The sequence below is a fragment of the Sinocyclocheilus grahami genome, unplaced genomic scaffold (genome assembly GCF_001515645.1).
Source record: "Sinocyclocheilus grahami isolate Dianchi unplaced genomic scaffold, SAMN03320097.WGS_v1.1 scaffold581.1, whole genome shotgun sequence".
NCBI classification, from domain to species: Eukaryota; Metazoa; Chordata; class Actinopteri; order Cypriniformes; family Cyprinidae; genus Sinocyclocheilus; species Sinocyclocheilus grahami.
The window spans coordinates 293,751-316,943 of NW_015505760.1; the positions used below are offsets into that span (position 1 = coordinate 293,751).

General features: G+C 36.1%; 1 protein-coding gene across 1 annotated transcript; it reads right to left on the reverse strand.

The window, feature by feature from the left end:
* Positions 1 to 867: 867 nt before the first annotated feature.
* On the reverse strand, positions 868 to 22,951 carry pitpnab (phosphatidylinositol transfer protein, alpha b). The gene is made up of 12 exons (XM_016240121.1): positions 22,773 to 22,951; positions 18,162 to 18,192; positions 9,376 to 9,521; positions 8,554 to 8,645; positions 6,765 to 6,772; positions 6,467 to 6,541; positions 6,278 to 6,361; positions 6,127 to 6,204; positions 5,872 to 5,982; positions 4,908 to 5,030; positions 4,199 to 4,283; positions 868 to 3,425 (listed from the first exon to the last, which is right to left on the reverse strand). The coding sequence occupies exons 1-11, from the start codon at positions 22,787 to 22,789 to the stop codon at positions 4,236 to 4,238; spliced, it is 813 nt and encodes a 270-aa protein (XP_016095607.1). The 5' UTR covers positions 22,790 to 22,951; the 3' UTR covers positions 868 to 3,425; positions 4,199 to 4,235.
* Positions 22,952 to 23,193: the final 242 nt, after the last annotated feature.

Genomic DNA, 23,193 nt, shown 5'->3' on the forward strand with positions numbered 1-23,193 from the left:
ACTGTCCATATGCACCATAGCTCAACGTGTCAATGCGCTGCCTTCTAGGAGAACAACTCTGATGTTAAAGGGATAGTTCACCCAAAAAATGATAATTCTATCATTAATTACTCACACTCATGTCGTTCTAAACCCGCAAGATCTTCGTTCATCTTCAGAACACAAATTCAGATATTTTTGATGAAATCCCAGAGCTTTCTGGCCCTGCATAGACAGCAACACAATTACCAAAGTCCAGGCCCAGAAAGGTAGTAAGGACATTGTTAAAATAGTCCATCATTGGTTCAGCCTTCATTTTATGAAGCTATGAAATTACGTTTTGTGCGTGAAGTAAACTAAAATAATGACTTTATTCTACATTTTATTCTCTTTCGTGCCAGTCTTCAGTGTGTGTTGATGACAGTAAAGTTTTTTTGTTTGTTTTTTGTTTCAGAACATTAAGGTTGATGTCACATGGACTATTTTAACAATGTCCTTACTACCTTTCTGGGGCTTGAACGTGTCGGTTGCGTTGCTGTCTATGCAGGGTTTCATCAAAAACAGATTTCATCAAAAATATCTTAATTTGTGTTCCGAAGATGGACGAAGGTCTTGTGGGTTTGAAACGACATGAGGGTGAGTAACTATCCCTTTAAGCATACAACTGAAAAATGTGTTTGATCAAAGAAAATGGAGTACAAATTTACTGAAAAACAATATTGAATAAGTATTTTTAGAACTCAAAGGCGTGTAAACCAGTAAAACACTACTTTTTAAAAGTTTATTTATTTTTTCACATCTCCAATGTAGTTTTATTGGAAGATAAGATGACAAAAGGCACAAATTCACAGTAAAATAAATGTTTAAAAAAACATGACATGACAGGGTGGGGTGAAACAAATTCAAAAAACATTTTTTTTTTTTTTTGTATTTCTAGAATCATTGGGTTTTAATTTCGACAACAAATCGTGAAATCTAACAACAACAAATCTATGAGAAAAAGTCCTGTTTACCATGATCTGCCTCACATAATGGTAACACAAACTGTGGATGATCAGTTCATATGGATAGTTCCCTTTTATAAGCCACCTGTCTGTCATTCAAACACCAGCTTGGACAAGTTTCAATCGAGAGAAGAATGGCAACCTAGTCCAAAACCTCCTGAAAGGGTCTTTTTCTCAAGTTCAAAGGCCATGGCTTCGTTCACAGTGTAAGCTTTGAAAGGAATTTGAAAGTGAGAGATTTCTATGGCTCACAGCAAAAATACAACAACAATCGATGAATGAAAACATATTTAGACACCATCCTGCCAAAGAGGAGCGGCCAGGGATGAGGGGCGGGGCCAGTGACAGTGATGGGCGGAGTTATCTGCAGGGTCCCTTATAGATTGTTCAAATCAATAGCTCAAATCTAGTTTTAATTTCCTAAACCACCATTAATCACCACCTTCCAGTAACTTTTCCCACAGATAACACCCAGCCATTACTAAACCACTAGATATAATTACTCTGGTTGGGTTGATGGAAGGCTTTATGTGCTGATAGCCTGGCAGGATAGTCTGAGCTATATTTATATAGTCATATATATATATATATATATATGTATATGTGTTCATCTACATATATTTATATACTATATACAATTCAATACATACATCCATACATCACTTTGATTAGACTCAGGACCAACACAGTTTTGGTGTATCGATGGTTGTATTATGACGGTAAAGATGTTTTAACACGTGCAGTCTACACCATAAAACTTTCATTCATCTCTTAAGAATTCAATGGAATTTCTACGAATTTCAAAGAATTCGATGTAATTCTACAAGAATAATTTAACTCTTGTCAGAATGAATTTAGGTGTGCATTAATGGGTCCTGAGCATTGGCGGAAAGAAACACAAGGGTGTAAACCTCCATTTTAGTTACATGTCGGATGTCCCTCACGTGAAAACAAGAAACACTGAGAACTTCAAACGCACATACATCCATACACACATCACGTTACTAAGAAAAGACTGATTTAAAAACCCATACTCAACCCATTTCACCTTCCTTACCCGATTCCATATCAATAAAACTAGGAGCGATTGGAAGTGAGAGTATATTTGTATTAAAGTCCTAATGACGCAACATTCTGAGAGGGAATGGATTATACACTTCTAAAGTCACTATCTCACATCATGTATGTTGATTGGAAGGGTTTGTCAAAGGAGGTATTATTGCTAATATCTGGATAAATGTGTCTTTATCCTCAAGACATGTTATAAAAGGGTAAGTACGATAATTGATCCTTCAATAAAATGGAAAGGAGGTGAGACGAAAATGAATTATACTTTTATAAAATATGCACATAACGTAAAATATCCTCCTTGAGCACCTCATCTGGTGACAAGATAGTCAGGAAAAAAACCTTTTCTATATTAGTAATAAACCTTTTATGAAAGATGTCAAGACTAAAAGGTTTAGTGTCGCCTCTTCAAGTTCTTTCAAAGACAGTCAGTCAGTCACTGACTAAAGAAAAGGGCGGAGCCTGATCTTGTAAGCCAATCAAAAACAACCAAGGGAGGGCGCGCTACAGCTACTGTATACCTGTCTTTTTTATATAAATAAATAAAATAGCTTGACTAAAATAGCACATACAAGGAAACTGGAAGAAATGACTATGAAACCATTAATATTGATTGATTAACAAACAACAATACTTTTGACTTCAGCTTATTTCAAGAATGTGATACTGTTCGATCAGCTGATTATAATAAACTGTGTTTTGCATTTAAATATGAACTGTACTTGTAGTCCATAATGCATGTTACAAATAAATTAATGGTCAGGATGACACGACTGTGATTGTACAGTACTACACTATAAAGAGACACACTTACACCTTGGATCAGCTGGTAAATAGGTTAAAAAATGGGTAAAATGAAATTAAAACATAAAGCAACAAAAACAAATCACTACAGATTAAAACAAACCAAGGAAAACCGGCTTGGTCCACAAAAAAAAAAAATTAGGAGAACAATTACTTAAAAACCCTGTTTATACATCTGTCACAATAATTCCACTGCCAATAGATATTCTGAATATATATACACACAAATATCATCTGCTTTACATTAAACTCATCTTAAAACACAATTCTGCCGAGCTCCATTTATTAAGGTAATGATCTGACATCATAAATGACGAACTGCTGATCGTCCCTGTATTTGTTTAAGTAGGTAGACTTCATAAACTGGGCATGACGTTAGAACCGGTATAATAGCATATTTAACTAGTCAATGTGCTCCACTGTCAGACTGAAAGGAGGATATGAATGATGCTCAGGACAAACTGCACCAAAAGGGCTGGATGAAGGACTTTGATTACGATTAAAAAGACTTGTTGCTTTGATTTGATTGAGGGGAGGGATGCTGCTGGTCTCCAGTAGTTCAGGTCTGATCTGAGAAAGACTCACAGGAAATGACAGAGAGAGAGAACAAGAATATTCAATTACTTTAAAGGTTAAACTCCACAGTGATGATCAGAATAGATTACTAACATGCTACTGATTGCATACTGTCCAGTACATACTGCCATTCAGTGGTTTTGGGTCAGTAAGATTTTTATATATATCAAATCATAAAATCAATCATTTTTGACCCATACAGTGTATTTTTGGCTATTGCTACAAATATACCCAAGCGACTTAAGACTGGTTTTGTGGTCCAGGGTCACATATTAGAATGATATCTGAAGGATCATGTGACACTTACATTTATTACATTTTAAAATACATTAAAATAGAAAACCGTTATTTAAAATGATAATAACATTCCATATTGCGGTTTTGACTATTATTGATCAAATAAATGCAAACTTGGTAAGCACAAGAGACTTCTTTCAAAAATACAAAAAATAATAATCATTTGTCGCATGACCTTATGTTGCATGAACAGTTGTGGTTATCAGCAGTTATCAGCTTAAAAATGCTGAAATTACATTTGAAATTACATTACATTTGAAATTACAAATGAAATTACATTTCTTTTTAAAATCATTTTTGAAAGTTCAAGATTAGTATTCTATGCATACTGTACTCCCAACATAGTTAATGTGAATATGCTATCCCAAACATAGCCCATATATTGCGTCCATATACTAGGAAATATTAAAAAGTTCTCACTTGCTGTTTTAGATGAATTACGTTAGGGGGCGCTAAAGATTGTCAATTACCTTTATGAACAGCAGCATCCAGGAACACGTAGCAGCTTCAGTCTTCAAGAGCCACCATGCCTTTCACTGGATCCTTCACTCTCATCTGAAAGACAGCAAGAGAAAAACATGCATGTGTACATAAAGTGAATAGCTCCTTGTGGAAGAACAACAGGCTACAAATGTGATTCAAGAAGGACTTATCCTGATTTTTCCTATCCTCTGGGATTACAGATCACTTGTGGGAGTCAAGGAGGAGACACTGATTTCTGGGATAGTCCTGCAAAGTATGTGAAACTGGGGATGCCGCCAATACATGACGTCACTCATTCCCCGAAGGGCACCTGAGAGCGCTGAACAGTGACCTGCTCCACTCTGCTGCCCCTTTTGTTCGCAGTGACTGGACCTCATTATGGACTACATTCAATTATTCATCTGCCTTGATACACGTAATTGTCTTTGTGTGGTGGGAACTTTTGTGGCAGGCCGAAGGCGACACTCAAAACACCAGACAAACACAAACAAAAACTCAATCTCGCAACAAATGAATTCAGCTGTTTGTAAATTCTACAAGAAAATATCTCAGAGCAATTAGTTTGTTTGGCTAACTGACTAAAATTGATCATTACCATATAAAGGCTGGTTCAAACTGAACAATAGAGATGAGGAATAATTTAAAGTGGACAAAGACAGGGTAAATGTAAATTTGCTGGAGGGCATCTCATCTGACCTCATCCAGTTCCCTCCTGGTCTCTTCCTCCATTCTGCGGATGTCGTCCATGTTCAGCTCGATCCATTTATCAATCCAACAGAACAGCTGCCGGTGGAAATTAGTGAACAAGCGCTTCTCTTGCTGTTAAAGGGAGAAGGAGGTACAAAATTCATTTTGTAAGGTGAATTTTAAACTGATTTTTTTTACATAAAATTGAGGATGGAACTTAATTTTATAAGGGATTGGACGACATACAGTTTATATCAGTTAATGGTAACTAACTTTCTGATGGCATTTGTATATGTGTAGAAAATAATAAAGTAAAACAAAAAAATAGAATTTAGTCAGACTTCAAACCATTTAAAATTTGGGGGTTAAGATTTCATGTCTCAAGGCTGCATTTATTTGATCAAAATACAGTAAAAACAGTAATATTCTGAAATATTAACATTTAAAATAACTGTTTCAATATGTTTAAATGTATAATTTATTCCTGTGATGGCAAAGCCGAATTTTCCGCAGTAATCGCTCCATTTTTCAGTGTCACATGATCCTTCAGAATATCTGAAGGAAGATCCTTCTGATTTGGTGCTTAAGAAACATTTTTGTATTATTCTCAATGTTGAAAACAGCTGTGCTGCTTAATAATTATGTGGAAACAGTGTTACAATTTTTTTTAGGATTCTTTGATAAATATGACGTTCACAAGAAGATCATTCATTTAAAATATAAATCTTTTTTCCATATCACAACAAAATTATAAATGTCTTTACTGTCACTTTTGATCAATTGAATGTGAATAAATATATTAATTTATTTACAAAAAAAAATGAATTTGGTAAACAACAGATTTTGTCCTCTCAGTAAACCTTTATATTGCGCAGATGAATCATAGACAATCAGTCCAGGAACATGCACTAAATATGGTCAAAAATTTGATTTGATGGTAACTTTAATAAACAGTTTAATCAATCACACTGACCTTTTGAATAAAGTTTTCCACTTTGTTTTGCAGGCCCCACCACTTGAACTTGACAGTAACCAGTTTGTAGGCACACATGTGTGGGCAGTCTGTCCTTTTAGGTAGCTCTTTCTACACACACCCAAAATCCATTAAGCATTTGGATATAATTTGCCATTAATAAGCTTCCCACTCATACATCAAGCATGCACTTACTACATTTACACAAATTTTATACAAGCACACAGCCATTAGAGGTGCTGTAAAATGTATCACCTTCCAATCCGGACCGAGCGGCCCTCTTCCAGTCTTCACAGATTTAAACTTAGTGGGGTCTTCATCTGGTTTATAGTCCTACACAGAGACAGCACTGATCGGATTAGAAAGTAACTGGAAAAGGCAGCTATTTTATCTAAGTAAAGCTCACCTTTGGCTCCACCTGACTGCGGTCTGCGATGTCTAGGTACACCACCTCCACCTTCTTCCAGGTGTCTGGGTCTAGCCCATGAACCTGTAAAGAAGAACAGAACTATCATACTTGAGAGCATAATTGTCAGGTTTGGCACAAAATTGTGGAGTTCACACACATATAATCTACTACTAGACCTATACTCACATTGTCCTGCTGTCCCATGTCGGGTTTGTGCCACGTCTCGATCTTGATGAGGAAGTTTTCTTTCATATACTCATTCTAAAAACACAGATAATCAATGAACAAACTGATAAACCATAACTGAAGGACAGACTCCGCAGTGACATACTGACATCTGTCCTCTCTCCTTTCACTCCAGCTAAAGTTACTGTCTCCTCTTTCAGTCAAACAGTGAGTGTTTGTATGAGTTTGTGCTGTACATCTACATGTTCAACATGTTTGTTCATTCATATTTGTGTACTTGCAAAGATTGTATACTTACAGTAATTACTGAAGGGTGATGCAGGACAGACAATGGGGGGAAAAGGAAAATAATATATGAATTAGATCATTTATGTTTAAGAATATATCAAATCTCATTTAAGACCATTTCTAATTTTATTTAATCTCATTTTAGCCCATATGTGACCCTGGACCACAAAACCAGTCTTAAGTCGCTGGGGTATATTTGTAGCAATAGCTAAAAAAAAACATTGTATGGGTCAAAATTATCTATTTTTCTTTTATGCCAAAAATCAGTAGGATATTAAGTAAATATCATGTTCCATGAAGTTATTTTGTAAATTTCCTACCGTAAATATATCAAAACTTAATTTTTGATTAGTAATATGCATTGCTAAGAACTTCAACTTTAAAGGCGATTTTCTCAGTATTTTGATTTTTTTGCAGCATCAGATTCCAGATTTTCAAATAGTTGTATCTCGGCCAAATATTGTCCTATCCTAACAAACCATACATCAATGGAAAGCTGGTTTTGTGATCCAGGGTCACATATTAGTCTGGAAGTAAACATACTGAAATAATATCCATATACAAACTCAACATTAGTTCTAATCAGACCGTGAATCATTACTCATAAATTCTCATAATACAACGATAAGCTTTGTAGGTTTCATAGTCACAATGGTGAGAAACAATAAATAAGCTCAGTAATTCTGTTCACTTCATGCAACTTAACTTGACATTAAATACTTAAAGATGTTGTTTTACTCTAATGCTATTTTTGAGGAAAATGTCAGTGATTCTATGTTTGGGATTCAATATTTGAAAGCAGATCTACTTAAAATCAGCATGAAATGAAATAAGAATTCACCCTATTTCTCAAATGCATGTTATTCATCTTATTGTGAACGAGTCTATGCATGCTTTATTATTGTTATCATTTAAATTTGACATTGTAATTTTTGATCAAAATGTCATAACTCAATCAAAACCGGTCTCTCCACAATCAACCCCACAAACACCACAAAATCAGCAACCGATGGATTATTTTATTTTTCAATAATTTGTTACACTCATATGTACACCACAATACAGAAGAAAATATCTATAAATACTTCCATTTTATTGCAACTTTTAAAATCTATTATTTATTAATTTTACAAGGTACAGTAAAATTAGGTTGCTAACTTTTGTATTTTGCAATGAATACAAAAAAAATCCATATTGACTCCTGAAACAGATGTTTGGACCTTTTCCTGTGAAGGAACTGAATACCTATAACACACTACAATGTAACTGTATCTAGACACCCTGACTTGGACAAATAGTGGAACACACATTTCTTTCTTCTAGCAGCTTGCTGATGGTTGGCCAATAATCTCAGACAAATCATTTTGTTATTCAATATTAATATTATTAAATCATTCAAAAATTCAGTTTAGCTCAATACTTGCCATATCAACTTTTTACATGTATTCAAAAACAAAACTGTAGACTTGTTTTAAGCACTGCAGTGAGATTTAGAAATATCTTGATAGCAGACTTTAGCGAATGGGGAGTCTGTCATCTATGCGGCTGTGAGAATGAAGTGAAGGGAATGTGTCAATATAATCTCAGTTTCCTGTGCTGTAACTCCACTCCTGCTCAGCTCAAACAGTGAATTATTCAGTGCCCGCAAATGCAGTGACAGAAAAGAGACGGGGAGAAACAGATAAGAAGACATAATAATATGAAAGCAAGAGGAAGAAAGAGCACATGAGAAACTTAATAGCTGTTAAGTGAGTGTGTGTGTGTGTGTATGTGTGTGTGTGTGTGTGTGTGTTTGTTACCTGTGCGGCAGTATGGGTAGGCATTCCAAGCTTTCTCATGAATGTTCAGTGCTGATGCTGGTGCAAGCATTCGTACAAATGACGGGACTTTACTGAAAAAGCAAAAATGCAAATGAGAAGTAGACTAAAATAAACAGAAATGTGTTGTTTTTTTCTTAAAATACTTTCTCCAAAACTTTGTTTGAGCAATTGAACTAGTTCAGCATAGCAACAGTGGCTCTGGTGTGAGTTTGGGGCAGGGCTATCTGTTTGTCTGACCAATAACAGACAAGGGAGGTATTTTGGAAATCTGTTTGAAAATATTCATTGTTTTTACATTTCTTTTGATTTAAATCCCACACTATCACCTTAAAGGGTTAGTTCACCCAAAAATGAAAATTACCCCATGATCTACTCGCCCTTAAGCCATCCTAGGTGTAGGCTATATGACCTCACACGGCTCAGGGAGAGGGGGAATAAAGGCCTCCTGTAGCGAATCGATGCGTTTTTGTAAGAAACATGTCCATATTTAAAACGGTATAAACCGTAATCTCTAACTTCCTCTAACTTTTGGTCAAAACTTGCACTAACGCCGACGTCCTATGTCATCCGCTGGAACGGCATTCTATTGTGAATGTGCGAATTGTATGAAAAAAAAAAACCTGGACATTCTGCTGAACTTCTTTACATGTGGAAGATAAAATGTACTGGTTTGGAACGACTTCAGGATGTGTAAATGATGAACCTATTTTTAGTGCACTATTGTTTTTAAATTTTAACATTAATCTAGCACATTTTAATTAATACACTCATGTGTCTGTGGGTTTGTGTAAGTGTGAGTACCTCTGCAGGTGGTAGATTTTGTGTGTGTACTGTCCCTTCTCTCCATCCTTCTCGTAGGGTTCGTTCTTCAGGACCTCAACGCCCTCTCCTCCACCCGTCTCATTCTTACTGGCCTCCGCTACTGAGTACAGCTGCCCGACCTGATACTGTGAGACACACAGAAATACATTTCACAATCTCAAACTTCATAAGCGTGTTTGATCACTATTGTCTATTAATCCTGGGTTCTCGTGTCACTCTCTTTCTCTCTCTCTCTCTCTCTCTCTCCCTCCCTCTGTGTGTGTGTGTGTCTGTGTTTCCCTCCTCTTCTGCTGATCTATGCTTAATAAACAATGGCTTCTTTCATATCTTAATCACATATGTGACCCTGGACCACAAAACCAGTCTTAAGTTGCTGGGGTATATTTGTAGCAATAGCCAAAAATACATTGTATGGGTCAAAATCATTGATTTTTCTTTTATGCCAAAAATCATTAGGATATTAAGTAAATATCATGTTCCATGAAGATATTTTGTAAATTTCCTACTGTAAATATATTAAAACGTAATTTTTGATTAGTAATATGCATTGCTAAGAATTCATTTGGACAAATTTAAAGGCAATTTGCTCAATATTTCGATTTTATTTGCACCCTCAGATTCCAGATTTTCAAATAGTTGTATCTCGGCCAAATATTGTCCGATCCTAACAAACCATACATCAATGGAAAGCTAATTTATTCGAAACAATTTACGCTTATGACTGGTTTTATGTTCCAGGGTCACATATAATCCTGTAGAGAATATAGTTAGAATATAAACACACACATCATACACAGTAAATACTGCAAAAAGACTCTGCAAATGCATAAGCACTGACACATGCACAATTACATTTTAGTGCATCACATTCATAATAGGGGAATGTGAGATGCGGTCTGCATTAAATGTTGCAATTTAAAAAAAAAAAAAGGAAAGGAAAGAGTAGTCTTACTAAGGGAACAGTTTAGTCTGATTCCTGAACAAATTACTCGTATGAAATTGTTCTTTTTATTGAATCCATACAGTGTGGTACAGTGCAGTCCTGATCTAATGAACACTTTGAGCTGGTTTTTAATGAATAGTTCAAAGATTTCAGTTAGCGGTTTGAATCCATCAAATCCTACACTGAACTGTTGGAAAATGAATCAACATCTAACTCACTTTCTGACCGGCAAATTATCAATTTTAGGGATGCCTGTATTGAAATGAAACACGTTTTGTGTTGCTATTGTATCATTAGCCTAATGACTGATTTTCCATATCACAACATGTTAAAGTTCCATTATTAGTTATAATCTACTAATAATGACAATCAATTTCAATTTAAAAGGAGGATCTGCAAACTAAGGATGCAAACGTGGACATTTTGACTTTGCGAAAGCAATTTAGATTTTCTTATAACCCTACAATAATCAAGCATATTAATTATAAAAATAAAAAATATATTTAAAAAAACATTCACAATATACATATTTGAATGGGCATGACAATATAAAAAGAGAAAACCTGCAGATATTGTTGAGTCTTATGTTGTACCAAAAAGGGTGTTTTCTCAGCGATGCAATAGAAGAATCATTTTTTAGAAGAACGTAGTTCTTCATGGAAGTTGGAACCATCAATGCCAGTAAAGAACCTTTTTTTAAGCGTGCAGATCGAGTGTGTTAGACTAAGAGATTTAGTGTCCTGACACACGTTCACTGTCAGCAGCCTCTACTCAGAGTCTAAGCTGAGCCAGCAGCAAAAACTCAAGCTAAAACACCTCCAGAATCTTACCTAGAAACAGCCCTAAACACACCATCCATCACGCATAAGCATTTATGTGTGTGTGTGTGTGTGTGTGTGTGTGTGTGTCTGTGTGTGAGAAAGAGATAGAGAGAACAGAGGAAAGAAAATGACGACACAAAGCAGACTGCCTATTTATACCAGTTGGCACCAGAGAATGACAGATAGAGGAGAAAAGGGGAGAAAAAGAAAGAGAGTGAGGAGAGTGCAGTGACACACTCCATTGCATAGATAGATACATATATACATACAGATATAGATGGATACATATATACATAGATATATAGATGATGGATGGATGGATATCATGCCTCCTGTGTAGTGTGTGGGACTATGTGTGTGGTTCTGTATCTACATGCAGTGTCATCATTCCTCTGCCAATCAGAGATTTCCTCTGTCCTCTCAGCCAATCAGAGGCCAGTAGCAGAATGCGTCACTTTGCAGCACTCTATGAAAATCCAACCTATATCACACATTTTCATCCCACTCTCTCTGCAGTCCACACACACACACAGCATCAGACAGGGTTTCGTCTGCAGTGGGTGTGCTATTTTTTGTATCAGTGTGCCATATATCCATTTTTAAAGTGACACTGCATAAAACTGTAATCTTTTTGAATGAGCAGCATGTGATGTGTAGTATGGTTAAGCCCTGATTATAGTTCACTGATGGTGATGGACAGGCTAAAAGATGTGAGCTCAGACTAATCGACAGGCTAACAGAGCATGTCTCAAGCGCAGAGCCAGTCTACAATGACAGACAGCTTGTGGTGTTTGTGCGTGTGTGTGTGTGTGTGTGTGTGTGTGTGTGTGTGTGTGTGTGTATGATTATAAACAGGAAGAGGAAGAAGGGTAGAAATAAGGGAGTGTCATAAAGGGGGCATCAACTGCCCAGCTGCCTTTAAGCAAGCAAGCTTTCTTAATCCATCATTCCCTGCTGAATGAATGGACTCCAGGAATAGCATTTTGCCCTCTTGATTTAAACAACATCCGCCACATAAAATGTGTCTTTAAGGCTCCTGAAAGCAGATGAAGGATCAGGGCTTTAATTCATGTGAGCTTATCTGACAAGAGCTGCTCTCTGCTTTCAGTGCTCAAAAGAAAGTCGATTGTCATTATTTATTCGTATCTGCAAGCATTAAGACGAATGACCAGTGGTGATTCTGGGAACTGTATGAAAATGGGAGGCACAGAGGGCCAACATTTTCAATGAGGGGAATTAACATCATATCATAATTCCATGTTTTTAAAATATGGATTCCAGATTTCATCCTTGTTTTTTCTCCTCAAGTAATCTAAGAAACATTAGTCAACAATATGTTGACTAAATGTTAAATAAAATATTTGTAATTTAAATGCCTTCATAGGGGTATACAAATAAAATAAGATAATTGACTGTCTTTATGTGTGAGTTTGAATCATTCAGTCAAAAGATTGATTCAAAACTTTAATTCATTCAGCAATGAAAAAAGTGAGTGAGTCATTGAATCATTCAATTAACAGATTCATTTTAAAATTCATTCAGGAACGAAACACACTACTACATGTTGCTCTGAGATGCGCAATGCTTCTGCTTTGACTTTGTTTGGGACTGTTACACTGGCGTATAAGTAACTGACAATATTGTGCCTACACAGCCAAAAAAGCCAGTGTTCAATTAACTCAATTTGAGTCAAATTTAACACTCCTGAAATTTATATATGGCTCCCTCTTTTTTAGAGTTAAAATACAATTTTTGAAAGTGTGAAATATGTACTTTAGTCACAGAGTACATTTTAACACTGTAAGAGTTTATTTGTAAATCCAGCAGATGTGTCACACAAAATGTTTTCACATTCAGTGTTTTCAATACATGTAAAGAACATGTTCTTACAACAATGAAATCATCATAATGTCAAAGCAAATCAGCGCAAAGGCACAAAATACATATTCTTATTTGGTCCCTATGTAGTGTCATGAAACCCCCCCTGTTTCAGCACTGGTCTTTCACACCTTAGATCTGAAGAAGACTCCAGAAATGGGCATGTAAAGCTGTGGAAAAGTGGGAGTGTAGAGGGTGGGAAGAGGGGAGAAATCAACCAATAAAACACAAACCTACAACACACTCAAGATACAGACAAATGAATATTAAAATATATTTAAAACAGAAAGAATAAAGGCAGTTACTTTTTGTTTATTCTTTGAATTTTCGGTCTAAAAGTTACTCAATCCACTTTATTTTAATGTAAGAGAAGTTGCAGACCTTTTCAACTACAATGTGCAAGGCTTCTTGTGTCAGACGATTCCAGCTGTTTTTGGTGTACAATAATATAGTTAAGAAATGTTTATTATCATATTATTTTATTTTCATAATCATAAAGGTTTACTGCACTGTTAATCTAATTAACGGCTAAGTCTTGAATGAAATCTAAAGCATTGAAAGGAAATAGCTTACTTCCACATTGAAATGAAAGTATTGGCTTCTTTGTATTGAATCAATATGATTACAGTCTTGTTGAAATGACGACACTCTTGCTCACGTGATATTGCTTAACTATAGGCTTATAAGTATACTTCATAGTTTATACAGCATTTAAAAATGCTGCAGTGAAACTATACTTTTGAAGATCTACATATTCAAAGTATCAAAGTAAACCTCTATGAATTATTGATCAACCTTTATAAATGAAGTGGCTTTCCTTAAATGTCCATTTTCCAGGAATGGGCACTGAAGCAGCCAATCATATTTTATCTGCGATCTCTTTATGCTAATGACAGTGTTTCAACAATAAGGATCATTACTCTGAAAATACACTAATCAATGAAAATGATGAAGAAAGAGTGAAACTAGGTATGTTCACCCACCCGTGGTTCATTCAACTCAATTTAAATCTAATCTACTCAACATTCATTTAATTGTGCAGTCTTAATGAATGCAATGCAATGCAAAATCTCCTTTTTAACCTTTTAAACTCCCACTGGGTGCTAGGAGGAGACTCTGACCTGACAGGAAGGACTTGCATTAAAATGTCTCGTCCCAGACATATTTTATGTGACAGAACTGATTAGACTATTATCCAAATGGATCTTGGCTGGCAGTACTTTTTTGGAGAATATGCTGAGGTATGTAAAAATTAGTGCAGATGAAAAGAGGGGCCTCACAAGGTGGAAGCAGCCTTTTAATTTGCATAATCCGGCCCAGATAAGGGTTTGTCCCTCGGGGCAGATCCCACATGCTCATGTCGGTCCAAAGTTACTAGGAAATTACTAGGATATGATTTATAGAAACATGAACAGCTGGAGTCAGGTAGTCTAAAGGCAGCTGAGGTGATTTATGTGATCAGATGGTTAATCATGTAACTGGATCTTAAAAGGAATAGTTTATTAATAGCTGGAATAGTTTAAATTTGCTGAAAATTCACCCACAGACCATTACTTGCTCACCAGTGGATGGTGAATGAGTGCCAACAGAGCTGATGAAAACATCACAATAATCCAAAAGTAATCCACATGACTCCAGTCCATTATTAATGTCTTGTGAAGTAAAAAGCTGCATATTTGTAAGAAACAAATCCATCGAAGCATTTGAACTTTAAACGGATGCTTCTGTCCATAATTCATAGTAATGCTTCCTCCAGTGAAAAAGTCTATCACCTCTTGTCCTCTCAGATCAAAATTCACAGACATATTTGTTTAGAACTGTTTTGGACTGTTTTCTTCACTTGTAAACAGTGCTTGATCTTTGCATATTTCTCACCTGATTCAGATTAATCAACTTTTTCACTGGAGAAAGCAACATTATGAACACTTTCTGGAAAAATGAAACTTCGTACACAAGATTACTCTCCTCTTGCTGATCACATCCAATAGCTTACATTAAGACACCATTCATTACAGTAGTGGCCATTTGAAAAGTACAGTATTCCGTTGTTGTTGTTTTTTTCACTACTCCTCCTTCAAAATTTGCCCACTTTTTACGAAAATTGGCTCAGATGATCTTCAGACTGAGCTGCACAGAAATGAATGAACAGAATTTTGATATTCATCTTTGTTCAAAAGTTATGGTGTTACGAACTTAACAGTGTTGACCTAAAATTGGTTCAGAGGCTGTATCTCGGCCAAACTTTGATCAATTGAAATGAAACTTATTACACTTTATCAACACCATGATCTGAGGGTCCATGCCAAAGTTGGGAACAGCACCACTTATGGGTCATTAAATATCAAAAATTTACATTTTTGCTTATAACTTTTGAATGATTGTGGATTCCTTGGGTCATGCCGAATCCAAGGATAACAAATTTTGCCAGAATGAGATTAACTGCTTGTCAGCTATTTTGAAATTTGTCATAAATTGCAATATCTTTTGAACAATTTTACGTTTCGGCACAAAAATTGGTAGGGATCATCGATATCATGTCCTGAAGGTACCTGAGAAGTTTGAAGACAACGCCACCTAGTCTTCCAGAGATAAATTTTTTTTTTATAACTTTTAAAAGCATTGTCCTAATTTTGTTTTCTCTGTGTTAATACATTCCTTGGCTTATGCCGAGTCTGATGATATCTCAGTTTTCAACATTTTGTTTGTCTGACATTTTTGAAGTAAATGAAAAACATTTTTTTCACTACCCCTCCTATAAATTTTGTCCAATTCTGTTCAAAATCTGATCAGATAATCTTTGGACCGAGCCACATAGACATGACTGAACAGATTTGTGATATTCCCTATCGTTCCTGAGAAATACCTCTCCAAGGTTGACTGTGCTTTAGGGCTGCACGATTAATCGAATGCGATTATCATGCGCATTTAGTTAAAAAAGCCGGTTCTGTAATCAGCAGGAAATCATCATCACGTGCTTTCAGATGGAGCAGAATTTACTACACATAGCCGTAGTTCACTGACAAGTTAGGAAAAAAAATCGCAGACGATTTTATTGCGCGATTATGAAATCGAAGAAATCGTTCACGATAATGACAGCTGTTTGCATAGCTTCTCAGTGAACTACGGCTCTGTGTAGTAAATGCTGCTCCGTCTGAAAGCATGTGAAAATACCACATTTAATAACATATTTTTACTCCAAACTCACTTCATAACGTCAGTCGAGTGTTTGAAATAAATCCTTCTGTGAGATGATGTGGCTTCTTACACAGAACACGGCATGCAACATATTTCATAGTATTTAAACAGTGATAAAGGCATTGCATTATAAATATACTTTATTTTAATGAAAATTATAATAATAAGAACTCCGATAAACCGTATATTGCCGTAGTCATGTGTTTATTAGTCACGTTGAATCAATGAAAGCAGTTGAATCTTCTGTTTATTCAGCTGCAGCGATAGCCATTTTCTGGCAAGGCGTATTTGGAGTTTCAGCGCGAGAGCGCCCTCTGGCCTTTGGATGGAGATTTACTGCTGATCACAGAACCGTGCTTCACTGAAAGATACGCATGACAATCGCAGCTTCTGTCGAATCGCGATCTTGATTCCATTTCGATTTATCATGCAGCCCTACTGTGCTTATTAGTTAGTTAGCTTAGAGTGGTAATTTGTTAAAGTGCTAATCAGTTGCCATTCTATATAATGTGACTCTTCAGCTATCAGATTAACCGAAAATATGTTAGTATAATAACGTATTTTAGCATGCTAATCTGGTCAACATGCTAAGTATTGCTTTTATGATTGCAGCCTGATGATTGTGCACTGAGTGACACACTCTGCTGAGCCACAGGCCCCGAACCTTCCAGGTTGTGGGTTTGAATCCAGTGTAGCACATAACATGTGGCACACTTATATACAAAATCATGAGAGTGTTTTGTGCTTTTGAGATGCATATTTTGGAGCCTTTGACTGTTCGATGTGATGTACTTTGATGAGTTTGCTGTGATTATTATTCTGGCTGTACATGCTGTGCTTGGCCCCGAATTGCTGCTTGCAGCTATATTCATGAATTTGTTTCTTGCAAACACGCAGCTTTTCACTTCACAAGATGACATTTGGTTGACTGGAGTGGTGTGGATTATTGTGATGTTTTTATCAGCTGTTTGGACTCTCATTCTGGCAGCACTCATGCACTGCAGAGGATCCATTAGCGAGCAAGTAATGCTACATTTCTCCAAATCTCTGGCAAATCTGTTTAATTTTGGGGTGAACTATTCCTTTAAAGCTGCAGTATGTAATATTTGCAAAACTTGACAAAACAACAAATTCCAACCGTCAGTCATCGTTCAGGCAAAAAGCACACTTGGTGAATAAAGCATATTCTGATTCGGATTTGTGGTTAGAAATTACACACTACACCATTGATGCTCAGAATAAACTGATAATCTTGGCAGTTGTCACTTCCCCATTTTGCCACCTCAAAAGCATAAATGTGAAAGTCTAAATTTTGTTTCATTACAGATCAGCAAGTGCTTGAGCTTAGACGACTAGAAAAGCTGAGAGAAAGAGAAGCAGAAGGAGGTGGTGGTATCAGGTAACTCGTTAGATATTCACGACCAGATCACTGAATAGAATGACACGCTAGAGGATCATGGGAAATGAGGAGACTGGGAGACACAGAGAATGCTCAGTCTGAATGGGGCCAGAGGAAAGAATGAGAGACAGAGAGGAAGCAAAGATGTGAGAACTGCTGACAAGGCCAAAAGCACAGCTATTAATATTGGCACATAGTGAGACAAATGATGCATTACTGTTTCCGCACGGGCTGTATGGGATCAAACAGCATGAGAGGAAAAAGATTCATCCTCTTGCTGAGATAACTGAGTCATAAGTGACTGAATGACAGAGTGGTGTGCAGATCTATGGCTTGGTGTACATGGAGAGCATCACGAAATTACATCGTGACTCCTCTGCTGTCAAAACCAGCTAAGACTGAGTCATCCGAAGTCAACACATGCAAATCAGCGATTGACGCCGCACACACACATACCAAAACAATGTTTGGATTCAGTGTCATTACCAGCGTTCACAAGCACACACACACACACTCAATTTACACTTACCTCCTCCACAGAAATCGGTAGGATCACTCGACTGCAAGAGAACAAGAAAAACAAATTATTTAAAATCTACCAATAATAAGCATGTTTGCTGTATCATTATTGCTATTACCATCATGTTTCTAAAACTCCACAAATGAATAGGATTTTTCTTCAGCCACTATTTTGACAATTTCATAAAATATAACCACAACATACAAATGCAAGGAATTGCCGAGGAAAGTTTATTTTTTTTAATGGCTGCATTTATTTAATAAAATACAGTAAAAACAGTGATATTGCGAAATAGCATTAAAAATGTAAAATATCTAAATATATGTTTTCTGTTTTAATATATTTTCAATTGTAATTTATTATTGTTTATTACTGTTAATTAATTATTAATTTAATATTTTTGTGAAAACCATGTTCTTTCCCAAGGATTCTTAGATGAACAGAAAAATTAAAAGACCAGCATTTATTTGAAATAGAAATTTTGTAATATTATATTTTTTATGGTTATGTTTGATCAACTTAACGTGCCCTTGCTGAATAAAAGTATAAATTTTTTTTACAAAACCTTAATGACCCTAACCTTTTGAACAGTATGCACATATTTTACATTTACATTTACATTTACATTTAGTTTTGAAGGTCAGCTGGTTATCAAAAGTTACACCAAGATTTCTGAATTCTGACAAGATTTTATTTTAATATAAAATATGTACTGTATATAAAAAAAAAAATTATATATATATATATATATATATATATATATACTATATTTTTAAAGCAGCATAAGTAACCTAAAATATAAACTAAATATAACTTCAATATAAAGTTATCGTTGCACTTTTTCATTAGATTTTTGAAAATGTATTTAATCACCAAGATTAGAAGAATTTCTCAGTGCACAGTGGACAGCAGTGTTTGGGAAACTGCCTCTAATGTTACATACCCTCTGTTTCAAAGCAACTTTGTTGATGTATTTCCACAGTCATTTTCAGCTCATCTCATATTCCTAATAAACCATAACTTGCAGCACTTACAAAAATGATAGAGAAACTATAACGCAATCTCTGCATCAAGACCAGCTTGGCTTTGTCTCTTCAACGCCTTATATTTAGTGGCTTGAAGTATCAGAATACAAAATGAATCTGTTCATATTAGCAAACATATAAAAGCTATTCCTTGTCAAGCACATCTATGATATATGTGTACTGTTTCTAGATGGTAGTTGGCAGTGTACCAAACTCTGTGCAGCTTGCATATATAATCAATACTTCTCAGGAATAAGACAACACCACTACTGAGCTCCATTCCAGCACAGCTCTCTCATTATCTGCCTTATGACATGAACACACACACACACACCTCAGGACTGTCTACATCTGACTTATGAGGGCTTCTCTGACATGAAGCATGAGCTTGTCAGGAAGTCAAGGACCAGGTTCACCTTTAATGTCTGACAAGATCATTGACAAAGAAGTCCATACTTTAATGAGAGTAAGTGGTTAGGATAGTTCTGATATTTTTACTAGAAAACAAGTAAAAAATACTGATTATGAACATGATTTTGCACTATATAGTCCTTTTGCGCATGAGGGAATTTCTGTCCTAGCCATATATCAGATGCTTTATAAACTCAGTGGGAAGTTTCACCATTTATCAACAAACGCCATGGTCGCACAAGTGTGTTTTACTGTTTGCTGTTAGCATCTGCTAATAGCAGGAGTCACCTTGCCCTCCTGAGTGCTGCCTGTGTCCTGAACAGGGACTATCGGTCACCATGCTGGATTTGGTGTCTCATGTACTCTGCCTCCATGACACCCAGGCTACTTTCTGCATTATAAATGCCTTTGCCCGCATGGCTGCATTTCGCTGTATACTTATTGTTTTCGGTAACGAGACAATCAAGTTTACAAATAGATTGTGAAATTCAATATTCAGCTGAAAGCTCAGCGTCGCTATTTTACTAAAAACTGCATCCGTCTAGAGATTAAGTCATCATAATGTGACATTTTACATATGATGTTTAATGTTTCTGTGATTTTCTTTTTTTTATATGAAGGTTGCATTTTTTAAAAACTTTTCTACTGTTTTATTTGTAGATGTTACGTTACCCTTGTCCTAAAGCCAGACTTTTAATTCTGCAATTAAATAATCATAAACCATTTCAATATTTCTTGTGAAAAATATTTTTACACAAATTACAATTGTCCTACAATTGTGTCATAATTTCTACCACAGCCAACTATTTTTTATCCACTGGTAAAGTTTTTTTTTTTTTTTACAAGTTAGTGTATTGTTTACCAGCGACAACAGTGTCAGTAAAAATGTAATATGAGACATGATGTGTGAAGAAATCTAAGAAAAATTCAGGTAAATATAAAGATAATTTTATAAATGAAACTTTCAATCACACTATAATTTTGATGAATAACACCAAAAGTGTACAAATATTATTTAATTGTGTGTATTTAGGATACATAAAATGTAGCTATCAAATTAGTTGGCCATTTTATTATATTTTTATTATATTTTTCATTTTCAGGAAGAAAAAAAAAGAAAAATTACAGAATAGTTATTGTTAGTGAGACAAATGAAATAAACTAGCTAGCTAGAGATTATTTTCTTAAATTGCACAGGCCGGAAGTGCATTTAAGATACACCCGTATAGATTGTAAAATTAAAATGACATTGAGGCAAGTGTGACTAAAATGGTCTTTATGGCAATTAAGATATGCAAGAGACCCATCAGACATTGTGTCTGGATCCTGGATGTGAACTAGATCACAGGAAAGTGTCACCAGAGCAGTGAGAAAGAGACACACAGAACAAGAGGTCACTGCTTTAGCTCACAAAAAAAGTAGACCACTGATGTCTAATAAAAGCACAAAAATGTAGAAAGTTTAATGCACAATGTCCATGGATTTTTTTTATTATAAATATCAAGTTTTAAGTTTTCAATCACTACCATTTTTAAACACCCTTTTACCCTCACTAATTTAAATCATATGTAATAATTAAATAAACATCACACCTGGAGTTTAATCTTAATTAAATAGCCTGCCCTACAACTTATCAAAACTGAAACTTAAACCACATTTCAATTCCCATTAAAGGTCTAATTCTTTACCCACGGGTATTTTTAGTGTTGAAAGTTATTTTTAATGCTTTAGTGAAAGCACAAAGTACCATGGACAGCAAACCCTGAGGGACCTGAGGTGTACAAGCATCCACTTTAGAGCCAAGACACCCTGATCCTCTTAAAAACGTGCCATTTGTTTATTGCAGGCTAGTTTCTAAAATATGAAGAAAGCATGTTTTTATTGAAAGTCATAAACTACACATGCTGCATAACGGACACCTCGTTCTCTGCGGAACCCTCTGTGCTCCTTCAACTCTCCATGACGTGGCTGAACGTGACGTCAGAGAGATACGTATCACGCACGCTAGCGGCGCGTCCTTATTACACGCTTCGCGTTGAAGAGATTCAGCTCGTGGCTGAGTCACTCAGAAGACGTGTGCGGGCGACGGCGGAATATAAGAGAAAGAGGTCTTGTTGAAGGACAAATGAGGAAAACATGATGGTTTGCCTGTTAGCTGTGTCCCAGCCTAACCAGACGAAAGTCATATGTTTCACTGTATTCGAGTGGTTTTACACCTTATTCGCTAGTGTTTGTTGAAAACGTTCTTGCCGTAGTTTCACGATAGGGGCGCCAAACAACGATTTGTGTTGCTAACGGATCAGGCTCCTTGCAAATTACTAACAGAAATGATTTTAAAAGTAATTTAAAAAATGGTACACTACCAAACCCCCATCTAAATCAAATAAACATATCAGGCTGGTATTTTTTCCACCAAGGACGTCAGAAAATATTCTGAATTAGGCGATATATTATCTGCACTGTTTGGAGATGAATAGAAAGCCTCATATGGTTTTATTGACCTTTCTGACGGTGCCTTGTGTGTTTGTGGGCAAATAAAGGTTATTAATATTTCAAAGGTGACTGGCGGGGGGAGGTTTGGAGTATATTATCAAGTTATAGGCTAGTTAGTCGCGCGGTTCAGTGAAACGTGCGCACGGTGAACGGATCCAGTTGTTCTGAAAAGCGCGGACGGTTTAATGAAAATGTGAATATAGCAATCAAATGGCCACATGGTAATGAATGAACGGGATGTTTCTGAAAGTATTAGTATAAATACACAGGCGCCATTTAATATCGGAACGCGGTGTGCTCAATTCGGTCCGTTTCACCTTCACGAGCGTATCAATAACACAATGTAGAGACAATTAAACTCGGTTGATGAGATATCTGTGCCAGAACATCCACTCAAAGGCGTTTATTTGACTGAAAAATATTTATATTCAGAGGTAACGTTATAATTGCACCACAAGGCACGTTTTTAAACACACACGAAGTGTACTTTAGGCCAAGGTAAATTGATAAATATGCACCAAAGCCGTTTGTATATTAAACACCTGAAAAATATTTACGATCAAGGGCTTTAAATGTGAACTGTCAGAAAGTCAAGTTTGCAATGTCGCCATGGCCTCTGGTACCTGCGCTGCATTGGACAGACAGAGGATGCTCCCATCACAATCAGATCAATAAATAACGCTGCACTTACAATTCTTTAATCAGCATTTTCCCCGGTGCTTTATGCCTTCCAAAGATAACGTGCTTTTGCACCTGGATGAAGCCAAATAGGTGTCGAGTCCTGCGTTAGTCCCGGTGTCTCGGTCTACCCCACCTCACCCGCTTCTATGTCATTCTAGGGACCGTTTTTCTATTTCCCACAGATTCACTTCCTGCTCAGGGCCGAGGGGGGCGTTAACGACAAGCCCTGATGCTGTGACATAGGAGTGGTGACGGCATGGATGATGTTGCTCGTGGTCAGACTTAATGCTTTATTTAAAAAAATAATAATAATTAAATAAAACCGCGGACGAGCGTCGATGGATGGTCTGAGGTGGTCGCTTGTGTGATGTAACAGCTGGTGGTCGCATAGCTCTCTGTATATCAGTCAAATTACAATCTGTCACAAATTA